Source organism: Microtus ochrogaster, unplaced genomic scaffold (assembly GCF_000317375.1).
Source record: "Microtus ochrogaster isolate Prairie Vole_2 unplaced genomic scaffold, MicOch1.0 UNK101, whole genome shotgun sequence".
Classification (NCBI taxonomy): domain Eukaryota; kingdom Metazoa; phylum Chordata; class Mammalia; order Rodentia; family Cricetidae; genus Microtus; species Microtus ochrogaster.
The window spans coordinates 30,899-43,503 of NW_004949199.1; the positions used below are offsets into that span (position 1 = coordinate 30,899).

General features: G+C 37.8%; 1 gene segment (V, D, J or C); it reads right to left on the reverse strand.

Annotated features, from left to right (window-relative positions):
- Positions 1-11,599: 11,599 nt before the first annotated feature.
- On the reverse strand, positions 11,600-12,142 carry LOC101991251. The segment is given in 2 exon segments: positions 11,600-11,982; positions 12,082-12,142. Coding segments are annotated over 2 exon segments (429 nt in total).
- Positions 12,143-12,605: the final 463 nt, after the last annotated feature.

Sequence of the window (12,605 nt, forward strand, 5' to 3'; positions counted from 1 at the left end):
AGATTATTAGAGATGGGCTGATCGGGATATGAGAATTAGCCTGTAAGGGCTAAAGTTAATGGGCCAAGCAGTGTTTAAAAGAATACAGTCTCTGTGTAATTATTTCAAGGCATAAGCTAGCAGGTAGCCAGGGTGCTGGGGATGCAGCCCCACCGCTCATATTACAACAGATGAAGTTCTTTGTTCTTATTCTTGATAATGTAAACCACCATGGAACAGAAGTGCAAAGCTGAATTTAAAACTCATTATCTTTGTAGATTATGCTGTTGTTAAAGGCAAACAGGCAACACTCCCTCCTAAGAGTCTTAAATGAAACTTTTCTTTGTTTCCTTTTGTAGTTATAAAATTTCCTGAGAAAATCAATGAGAAGTGGAACAGATTTATTTTGTGTCAAACTTCAACAGCACAGTTCATGATGACAGAGAGTCAGTATAACAGGAATTTAAAGGAGTTGGTTTCTACCATCCTTAATCATGAACTAGAAGATGAATGAGTGTTGAATAGTGTCTCAGATGTCCACAATCTCTTACTCATAGTAGAAATATTTACTAGAGGTAACACAAAGGAATGACATTCATATTGATCTTAGAAAGAATGGGGTAATAAAACTGATGCAAGTGTGTGTTTGTATGTGTGTACATATGCATGTATGAAATAATATAACCTTACAGAAAGCACGAAATTCTGATTTTTCATCATCTTATGGACTCTACATTGAGCAGAAATGTCCTGGCCCAGAACAGGAACTGACTTAAGAATTTACCTGTATGTGCAGTAAAATAACATAAACACACAGAAAGAACTGAAGAGGAGGATGACTATCATTTGATTGATGAGAAGAAAAAATAGTAAGCAGTGAAAGAGATTGATGAAATTCCTTACAGAATATGGTCTGAGTAGTACAAAAGTAGATCTCATAGTGGAGAAGATGAGAATCTGGAAATTTTTCAGAGTACAATTCAGGTACCGGAGCAGCTCTACTCTCACTACAAAATCCTGCAGAATTCTTTGAGAACTACTGTTTTTCACTATATGTTGGAAGCCTGAAGACCCTGGTTCTAATATCTGGGTGTGAATGCTGCAGTTAAGGATAGAAGAACTTCCCAGGAATGAAAAAAAAAGATAAAAAGTTAGATTCCTTTCTTTCATGTGCTTTTATCTAGTCTGTTATCTAACAGTGTTGTCTGCACTCATCTAAGTAGGACTTTTCTCAAATAATAAGAACTAGAAGACACAAGGAATGATAAAAGGATTGTGGTGAAGTTGGCATTGGAGTTGGGAGAGGGAGGGATAAACATGATATAAATAATAGTCTCTGTGTGGAGTTTAAAATATATAAAAAAGAAGGAAAGAGTTTCTCACGGGAATTCCTAGTAGACAACATTTTAGTTAATTTCAAATCCTTTCAAGTTGAAAATCAAGATTAATCATGACAATTTTACGCAGAAGGGAAGTCTCTGTAGCTTCAATGTACAGCCCAAGCTCAGTAGTAGTAACTTGTAGAATGTGCTGAAAAGTCCCCTAAAATACAGTTTAAGCATCATGCAGGGAAGAAATGTAGAACAGGAACTATTAAAGGGTAATGATAAAATTTTAATATTGTAGTAACAATAATTCAATGTTTCTTATATGTTTACTTACATATGAAAACATCAGTTTTTACATAGTAAATTTAGTTCTGCTCCCATCTTATTAAGTCTGTTAATATAGACAGAGGAATGTCATGTCAGTTGGTACATAGATATATGATAGATAGATGATAGGCAGGTAGGTGGATAACCGTGTTACTAAATATTTGTAATTGGTAGATACATAGTTGGATCACAGATGTCGATGATGCATGATGAATGTGTGAGTATTTGATATTTGTATATATGAGAACACAGGCAAAGACTTGGGCATCTTTTCTCTCTGGCCATGTGTTATGTGGAACCACGATCAGCTTTCTATCCACATTTCTTTTAATTTTGGGTGCACATACAAATTTCATGATGAAACATTTGCTTGAAATTAAACTGACCTCATCATATCAGTAAGTTATCACACCTTAAGCATCAACTACAAACATGACTGTACAGTCTGATGCATCTGTATGTGCACAAATTCTGTTAAGTATGTCCTATGTCATAAGAGAATGCATGCACACAGCCATAAGCTGCAATTATATTCTGTTTTAACCAGTCCTAAACAATATGAGAATAAAGAGTAGAGTAAAATCCCCAGTTTTTTCCTCATGTCTGTCCTGAATTTGAATCCTTGGCTTTATTGTCTACTTATTGTACCCTCCTGATCACAAGTTTCTCTGAAAGAAATTTTGTGCCAGTGCTCACTCAGGAGGGCCCTCACAACATTTCTTTCACAACAATACATGCAAGTGTCCTCAGTGGTCACAGAGTATACTTCAGGAAGAACTGTTTCTCAGATGTTTCATTAATGATGGACTGTTAGCCCTTGAAGGATGGAATAGAACCAGTGTCACCACTACCACCACTAATATGTAACTCACCAACTCTAGGACCTCCCTTAGAGCTATCAAATCCAGACCCAGGCTGGTGATGAAATAACCAATGACAGTGCAGGTGAGGGAAAATGATTATGAGAGCTTAATCAGTCTAAGTCTTGTCTCCTGAAGCTTCACCTGGGGCAACACACCTGAGTATAAGAAAAAAATTTTCACTATTAATTACCTCCTATTAAAACCTCTATACTGACATATGTGAGAAATTGTAACACTCACCTTGGGGTATTGTCACCAGTCACAGGAAGAGATCCAATAGTCTCATCAGTAGACAAGAACCCTGTTTGTTTGCATAGTGGTCAGGAATGAGTGTGAGAGAGCTATGAGATCCCACAGACTATGGTATCCCATAGTCCAGGAAAGGATATAACAGAACTAGAAGATAAATTTTCATGCATAAGGTCAGCCATTTCTTTGTAAGTCAGGAGGCAAAAATTGATTCCCAACATTCCTTTCAAGATGAAATAACTGTCGTAACATTATTTATGCATGAGTCTAGAAAAGAGCGTGTGGTCTGTAGTGTTATTTTAAAGACATCTATGACTGTACCTATCTTGCTTTTTATAGATCCACCATCTTCTAGTTAGTCTGGAAATGTTTTAGGGCAGTGCCAAGGATTCTCTCGTACTTTTGGTATTACTAATTTTGTGGAACCCCATAGAATTCCTGATATCCTTCTATGTTCAAAACGCTATGGTGTATTCACATTGCTCGTAGTGCTTCTTGTTATAAGAAGTCCACACCCACCCTGCTCCAATTTCCCTGAGTGATGTTGGTGACACTTGATGGATCCTCAACATCCCATACCACTTCTCTAATGGAGCCAATTCATTCTTTATACACTGACAAAGCTCACAGCCTACTCAGGGCATCTGTGTAATAGTATGTTGGGAGAAGATATGTGATTGGCCAACTGCAAGGACTCAGGGAAAGGGGTCTGAGATTACCTACACAGCCCTATGTATTTGTAGAGGTGATGCCCTTATCATCATACATCCCTACTTCACTATTTGAGAGTTTGAGTTGGAGTCAAGTCTAAACAAAGCTCTCTCTAGAGAATTTTGGTTTTGATTCTATTTCTCAGAGTTTCAGCATAAATGTCAAGCTTTAGATTGTGATTTCTGGTATAGGGAATTGAGTAGCAAAGGCACTAGAATACAGAGAAGCATTGGAGGTCATGGAAGGAATTCACTCTTTACATCAGGAAATGAGGAATAGTTTATTCAATATACTACCACTTTCTTCATTCAAACATTCACCAATTCCTTGTCTTAGGAACTTGCCATGTAGTTTTATATTAGGGCTCATGTTGACAGCACCTCTTTTTTTAACCAAATAACTATATGGTCATATTCTCTGTATTCATGAAATTAAATTACGGGATAAAATGTTTCTTCATTGTGTATGTGAAGATGAAGATGTGGCTCAGGAGACATTGAATCTATTCCAAGTATCACTTTTATGCCATATATTAAAGCTCCCATCCTATTCGCCTAACAGTCACTAACAGAAGAAAAACTTGGTGATATGACTGTTCATATTCTTTACCTTTCAATGCACTTCAAGACCTGGGCATTATTTCCTACTCTGTGTCAAGGATAAGAGGGCTCCTTATGAGTGGTTTCTCATAAGAAAAGGCTCAAGGCTCCAGAAACAAAACAAGTCATTGACATTGACTCTGGCTGCCAACCAGAAATAGAGAAAAGATGATTTCACTGAAGACATCATTACACACAGTTTGAGGGATCAAACTCAAAATAGCTTAATTTACATGAAAGAATCCATGGCTGATACTCTAAACCCTCAGGCTTGGGAAGGTCATAGTTTCTTAGAGAAGAACCTACTCAGTCATTTTGTTAACTGGACATATTAGTAAATTTGTTCTAAATATTTATGTTTAAACACATAGTTAGTGCTGATCATTGCCTTCATCCAATTTGCAGTAAAGAGATGCTTACTTCTGAGGCATATAATTTTTCACAATTCTTAGAAAAAGTTAATGTGTTCAGCTCTAGTGGACATCTATGTCACCTCCTCCATGCCAAAAGAATACCTCAGTAGAGAGGGTGGAGAACATGTAAGACCCAGAGAATGAGGAGAAGTGCTGTGCTGTAGAACTCCATGACAATGTGAGCAGACCAACAACAGATCCTTATTTTCATCACATTTGAGTTGACAAAAGTTTTCTCTTTGCTTTGAATACCCACTTGGTCTTCTCTAGTGAGATCAATCAGAAGGTTCCAATAATGTGATGGAGGATAGCCCACAACACACAAGACTTTCCCTGAATCATACAGGTGCCACAAGCATGGACATCTGATATTCAGATCAAGGATCTGTGACTCAGATTACCACTGAAGAGACACAAAATTATTTGCAACTGAATCAGTGTAAGTACTCTTTTGAAAAAAAACAAGGGAGAAAGAAATGTATTACATGTTGAAATTAAAATCTTGTACACTTTTAAAGTGTGTTTAAATACCTTGGTAGAGGTAGCATATTTATTTTAGCCAAAAAGAAATTGATTACAAACCAGGAATCTGAGAAGACCAGAATAAATCCTAAGACCTACAAATTACAATGCAATTTGACAGCATTTCCTGAAAGGGTCATGAAACTCAGGGACACCTTAAGCAGGGTGTTAGCCAAGAACTTCCTGCAGGCTTCTGAAGCTGAGATGCTATTTGCTTCCATGTTATAAGTACCAGAGTATAGCCAGGATCAATGATAAATTTTATGTTCATGGTTCATGTGAGGATGATAAAGTGTAGGAAATCAATGTTAATGGTTTATAGGTCCTACCAGGGTATTCCCGCATGATCTGTTGGCTCTAACCAAAATCCTAAATTCTTCTCTAACTGGAACATTAACTGAATCTCTGTTGTTAATCTAGGGACCCCACTCTCAATGACTGCTGAGTATCTTCAAGATTGATCCCAGTGCCCACAGCATAGCTAGGTCTTCCCTGTATGATGCTCTCTATTTTGTTCATATGAGATCATAAGATGTTTAGAAAAATAAACATTACAGGGAAAATAGAACTTCAAAAATATTCAGATGCATTAAGATTGTGATGAGAAAATATCTCTGATACACAGAGCAAGCCAAGAATCTGAGAAGACAACCCTTCACTGGCTTGAGCATCTGCTTTGATTCAGGACTCTGAAAAGTCTTGTCATAGGACTGGCGAGACTCTGTTGGCTTTTATTATTGCTTTCTGTTCCTGTGTTCTCTGTAGGAAGGTTTCATACAGGTTCACACTGGAGTTCAATCACTGTGTCTCTGGTAGAGTAATATATGGCTGTGTTGTCAGTTTTTAGAATTCAGTTTTAATAAAAATTGCCTCTTGGAGGTTTTCCTGATGATGGTTACTGAGGATTTGAGAACTGAATTATAATCAGTGTTTTCATTATACCATATTATTCCCATTAACTCCAGACCCTATCTTGGAGACTGGTAGACCCAGTGTACATGATAGCTGGTTAATGAAAACACAGAGACAGTGCAGGTGAGAGACAAAGTCTGGGTCTGTGATTGCTACACCAGATCAATTTCTGATTTCTTCACCTGGAACTGGGACAGTGCACCTGGGGAAAAGCAACATCACCATCATTTAAATATTCCATGCATGATATACCTGGTTCTCTCTCTTTAAACCCTGAAACAATTACAGGTTGGAAAGTTCAAGAGGCAGAGAAGCAGCACCAGTACACCCATGCTCTTCTGGAGGCTCGAGTATAAAGGAGAGGGGGTTTCTCAGCTAGGTCTTGGCTTTCATTCTGAGCCTGAGGGCTGCTTTTCATTGGGTATGGTTCCTGAGTGTATAAAGGAAGCCCAGAAAGTTCTTTTCCTTTATGACTGACTTTTTTCTTTGTGCTTCTTAGTAGAAATGGAAATGGATACTCAGGAACATTTTCCTGGTTCTGGGTGGGTTTTTAATCCTTGACAAACAAGAAACTTTTTGAGTCACACTGTGCAGACATGACAGGCAAAAGATATGAATGTTTATGGTGAGTCCACATTCATTCAATGATCTTGGGACAGGGTACCATTACTTGATGCATTTGAATGTCTCCAGAAATTAATAAAGTGGATTAAGGATGTAATTTGAGCTCATAGTCATTAGAAATCTTACTTAAGAAAAATTAAAATTTATTATTTTGGTGTCAGTCGAGACAATTTGTTCTTGTCCCTCATCTAGAAGATAACTTGTGATTACTAACATTTTGTACATGTGATCTCATGTGTTCATCTGGGAAAAAAACACAAGTTACTAACTTGGACCCTATCTTATTAAGCTCACACTATTTACCTTCCTAATTAGGAACACCATACATGGGCACTTTTCCTTGAACATCTTTATTTACTTCAGTCTGCTTTTCTCTTTGCATTTTTATATCTCACTTTCTCTGACCTCAGGTTGTAGCATATAAGAACTCAGGATTTGTGATTATGGCATTGGTGATACCGGAGAAATCCAGCAGTTCATAACACCCCATGAAAAGAAGTAGCATGCAGCCAGGCTTGAGGGTTAAGTGATTTGATGTAATAAAAAGATATAGTGATAACAAGACATGGAAGGAGTACATGTTTGAACAGAGGGAACTGTTTTCTTTGTGGTTGGGATAGCCATAGAGGATAAGGCATTTTTCTGCTATTTTCACATGCCTTGGTAATGTAAATCACAAGGGAAGGGAAATGAGGATCTGTAACAAACCTGCCCTGTCAGATACTGGAGAATATCCACCATTTTCTATGTATTTGTACCCCATATTTTATGCCCCTCATTTTGTTGTGCATAATCTGTTTACTGTGAGTGGTAGTGGTGGAGCTAAAACATAAGATAGATGAGACAGTCATCCTTGCAAATACTGATTGAAAAACAATACTATGAGTGTTGTGTTCTTCTTATTTATGATATTCGGGAGGTTAAAAGAATACTTCTCAGAAATGTTTACTATGTCTAATCTTGGGTTTGTCTGATATTTTCATTGTGGTTACAAAAATTGGGAAAGGATATCACAGACACATTTCTGATACTACATTTGAGAACTTGGTTTTTGTTGACTTATTCAGGTATTTTTGACTTTGGTAACTTCAGAGATACTTTCTATCTGTATTCTCTACTCTCTTGTTCCTTGGGTTTTTCTTTCCTGTGAATCTGCCTAGAAGGAAGTTACTAAGCAAAAGTCATTTGCAAAGGGAATGAGTTGATGGTAAAGTCACACATTATATTTTATTATCTTCTATTTGAGAGGTGGATATTTATTATTAAGAGTTTCATAAGTTATTTTTTCTATGTGGTGGACAAATGGCAATCATTTAATGGGCCACATTATCATGACAATATCAGCCTGTCCATTTGTGTTGTACTTAGAATTCCATCAACATAATATAAAATAGAGTCAATAGGAAACAAAGAACATCCAGCTGGGAAATATGCCTTCATCATTTTGGTCTGCATGCAAGACTTTGGGAATTATTTTCTTGTTTAATGACTGATGTGAGAGAGCCCAGGCTGATGTTGAAGATGCCATCAATGATAAGGTGTTCCTGGTTTGTATAAGAAAGCAGCCTGAACAACTATGGAGACCAGGCTGGTAAATCAGTTTCTGATTCAGTTCCCACCTTCAGGTTCTATCTAGATTTGATGTCCTGATTTTCCTCATGATGGATTGTGAGAGTTAACATGACAGAAACCCTTTCATTCCCATGTTGTTTTTGTTCAAAGTGTTGATCACATTAAAAAAAAATCACAAGGTAGCAGAATTGAAAATTTTTCTCATGAAATTAAGGAAGTAAGAGACATGACAGGATGTCCAACTTCATTCTCAGACACACACAGAGTCCCTCCAAAGAAACTATCTGCATATCTGTGCTCCACATTCACTGTGATATCCTTACTCAAAAATAAGATAGAAATCAACTGATAAATATACACAAATTCAACTCTAGCCTTCAAACACATGTGAATACCATGTACTATGCATGAGCAGTATAGCCAATTAACATTTACAGCCATCTAAACATTGTCTTTACTCTGCATGGAATTCACAATTTGTATTTATTTAGACCTGTGCCATGGATACTGCAGACCTTGATGAACTGCTTGCTGCAAAACCCAAGAGATGAACTCCTGTAGACTTATTCCTTCTCCACAACTTCCCAACTGCACTTTCTACTCTGGGAACTTCCATTCAATTTCCAGCCATGAGAGTGGCTCATTTAACACTATGAAAGCAAGAAATGATATTTTTCTAAGTGCTTAATTCCTATTTTTAAGTGAGTTTGGTTCTTAAACCAAGATCTTTCACATGGTGACAAAGTACTCTATCACAGAGCTACAAGCCTAGCTCAGTCTTTTAAAATATAACATGTTTTCTACAGAAAATAATTTTTGATGACTGCATTTATGCACTACCAAAAAAAAAACAGGAACCACAATTTTTATTCCTTGACACCCAGCACTTATAACTGATTCTGTAAAGGATCAATTACTGCCAGGCAGTGGTGGCACATGCCTTTAATCCCAGAATTTTGGGGGCAGAGGCAGGCAGATCTCTGTGAGTTTGAAGCCAGTGTGGTGTATAAGAGCTAGCTCCAGGATAGGCTCCAAAGCTAAAGAGAAATCCTATCTTAAATACACAAAAACAAAACCAAACAAACAGATGGATCAATTTACTGAGCATAGATTTGAGAATGTTGGAGTACTGAGGATAAACCAAAATAAACAATGAAAACTGAAAGAAGAGAACAAGTAGTATGGAAACCTCATCCTCAGCTGGTGACCCCTATTCTCATTTTGGACGCCATGACCTTTTCAAGACTACTGTGTAGTGGAACCACAGATTGTGCTGGAATCTCACTACTCATGTTCAACAGCACACACCTGAATGAAAAGAAAAATAAGAACATACTGCACATGTGAGTAACAGTGTCTATCACACATCTTAAAGAAAACAGGTCCTGTTAAGCTGTGTTCTCTGCCTTTGATGCTTTGGGAATCATTGGGCTCTTCAGGAAGAATGGAAACTGGAATGTCTTCAGAATCTTGCTCAGCGTAAGGGAGGTCCTGAGTCTGAAATCAAACCTTGAATACTAGCCTTGCTGCTCACCTGACCTCAGAGCAGGTTTCTGTCATCAGATGATGCTATGGTAAGCTCTCTAATGTAAACTATTTATAGATGATGACAAAGTATGCATCACTGAAGCAAGCACACAACCTTCAGACATATACACAAAAAGAAATGTACAACAACAGAGGCAATCCTTTCCAAAAACACACTTACAAGGGCAGATATATATATATATATGTATATATATATATACATATATATATATATAGATAGATATGTATATATATATATATTAACTTCATATGATATTTGAAAATATTCCTAATCCTCATATTGTTATTTATTCTGCTTAAAAACAATCAGCATGCTCATTTATAATGCACTGTGATTACATTTTTTCATCCCACTACCTTTTCTCCTTTTTCTCTCACTTCTTTGACACTTCTGGCCTCTCAGCCCTCATGTCTTTTCTGTTCTATCCTCCATTCTTTCCTGATTTTCTGCACCAACTCTGCTTCTTTTTCTGCTAATCAAGAAATGAGATTGCAGGGTCACATCACCTTTGTAATTCTCTGAGTGCCCCCCCCCCCAGTTTCTATAATGTCTCAGTAGAACCACATTCCCTTTCCTTAGCACAGACATTCCTTTTCCTCCATTACAATAACACTCAGTTTTATTCTTTCCTTGGGTAAATGGCACTTATATCATTAGTTACAGGCAACCAATTCTTTTGGATTTAAGATCCATTTCTGTGGTTATTAAAAACATCAGCTTTATCCACCCTCTTCTGCCCACATGTACTGGTCAAGTGAAGCATCCCAATGAGAGGATGGAGGGCAGAACAATGTGTGTCCATGATGACATCACCTCTCAGCACTGGGTTCCCAGTGTTATCTATTAACTTCCTGACTCAAAACTTAGAGAAGTGGAAGAAAGGAGTTTTTCTTGAAAAGAAAAAAATTAAACTGTTCTCTTGGATGACTGAAATCATGTTATAATTTTAACAGGGAGTAGTGATGTTTCAAACGCAGTATTTATTAATCAAAATAATAAATATATTTTGAAATATTACCATTTGAATCAAGGTCTCATATAAACTACACAGGAAGTATATCATTGGGATAAATCACAGAATTGAATGAGAAATTTTTAAAAAAATACACTACTTTATTTAGGGGTTTATGCTTCTGTATGGGTAGTGTAGTACTCATGGAGACAAACAGATGGCCCAGTGTCCTCTAGACTCACATGTGGTTCTGAGATGCATGACTCTTCTAGGGTTTACCTCCTTCTTTGGCTTCTTCAGGAACTGATGCTGATCAGTATACAGGATCATTTTGCTCTGTGTGGTAATCTGTATTTTGTTCAGGTAAAAGCACATCCTCAGTTTAAAAAGCAACTATAATGGAACTGTGAAAAACAAGTTTTTGCCATACAAGAACCCATCAGTGGTTTCTGAACACAGAAATCAAAATCCTTAATTAAAGAAAGAAATGGGTGTGGCTGTCAACCAGGTATACCATATAGGGAATGTGGAGACAAAACCATCACTGGGACTCAGTGGACAACCAGACTATACAGTCGTTAAGATCCAGGCCAGGTGAGAGAAATGGTCTCAAAACAAGTGGTACAGATTGTTAGAGAAATGCATCATATGTCAGCACACACACACACAGACACACAGACACACACACACAGACACACACACACACACACACACGGAGAGGAGAAAGAAAGATTGAGAGAGAGACATAGAGTGAGACATAAACAGAAATAGGGAAATAGAAAGAGATAAAGGGAAACAAGGAGAAACACTATAATAAATAAACTCACAACTGGAACCAGAAATTTAAATAATCATTTAGACATTCAAGGATTACTACACACCATACCTGTAGAGAAAAATCTCTAAGTGTGTTAAGAGGAGACAGTGCAGACACAGAGAATTTCAGTCTTCCATGCGTCTCTGAGCAGGCTCTTCTGTGACCCAGATTTCTAAGTGCTCTCAGCGCCCCCTGCTGGTCCTGTGTTCTCCACAGCAGTGTTTTTGTCTGAGCTCACAGTAACGTTCACTCACTGTGTCTCTTGCACAGTAATACAAGGCTGTGTCTTCAGATATCAGACTGTTCATTTCCAGGTACAGAGTGTTCTTGGCATTGTCTCTGGAGATTGTGAAGCGGCCCTTCACAGAGTCGATATACCAGGTGCTACCACCATCTGGATTAATGTGTGTGATCCACTCCAGCGTCTTGCCTGGAGCATGGCGGACCCAAATCATCCAGTAGCTACTGAAGGTGAATCCAGAGGCTGCACAGGAGAGTTTCAGGGACTTTCCAGGCCGCACTAAGCCTCCCCCGGACTCCAGCAATTGCATCTCACACTGTCCACCTGCAAACACAAAGAATTCTGGTTAGAAAACTGACACAGAAGATATTTTTATCTTTCTCATGTCCAGACAATGCACAACATCTCATATTCATGAATGACCTTTTAAAATAAGGACAAAGGAAACCAATATGAGCCCTAAATCCATGGTGAGTGTCCTGTTTTCAGTGCTGAACCCTGACTGGGCTTGTCTCCTCTGCCAGAGCTGCAGGATCAAGGCAGGGCTGGATTTTATGGGCATAAAGAAGCCTTATTTGCATATCTTCCTGTCATAACACGCTCTGTAGTTGGACCCTTGGCAGAAGGCAGTACTCAGAGCAGATATAAGACATTATACCACTGATGACACTTATAGAAATTCAAGCATTAATGTAAGACTCTGTATATATATTTTCATTGTTAGGGATTCACCACACTTTATTTTAGTCTCTTTTCATCATATGCATGGAAAATGTTGTGTTTCCACACTGTCATGTCTCTTTAGGATCAATGTGAAATAGAAAAGCTCCACACACAGCTGAGTTTCTAGATATTATCTCTGTCTGTCCCTCTGTCTCTTCTGGACAAGGCTTCTTCCTGAGGTGGATTATGCTTAGGATCACACCTGCATCTGTGTAAAATTCCTT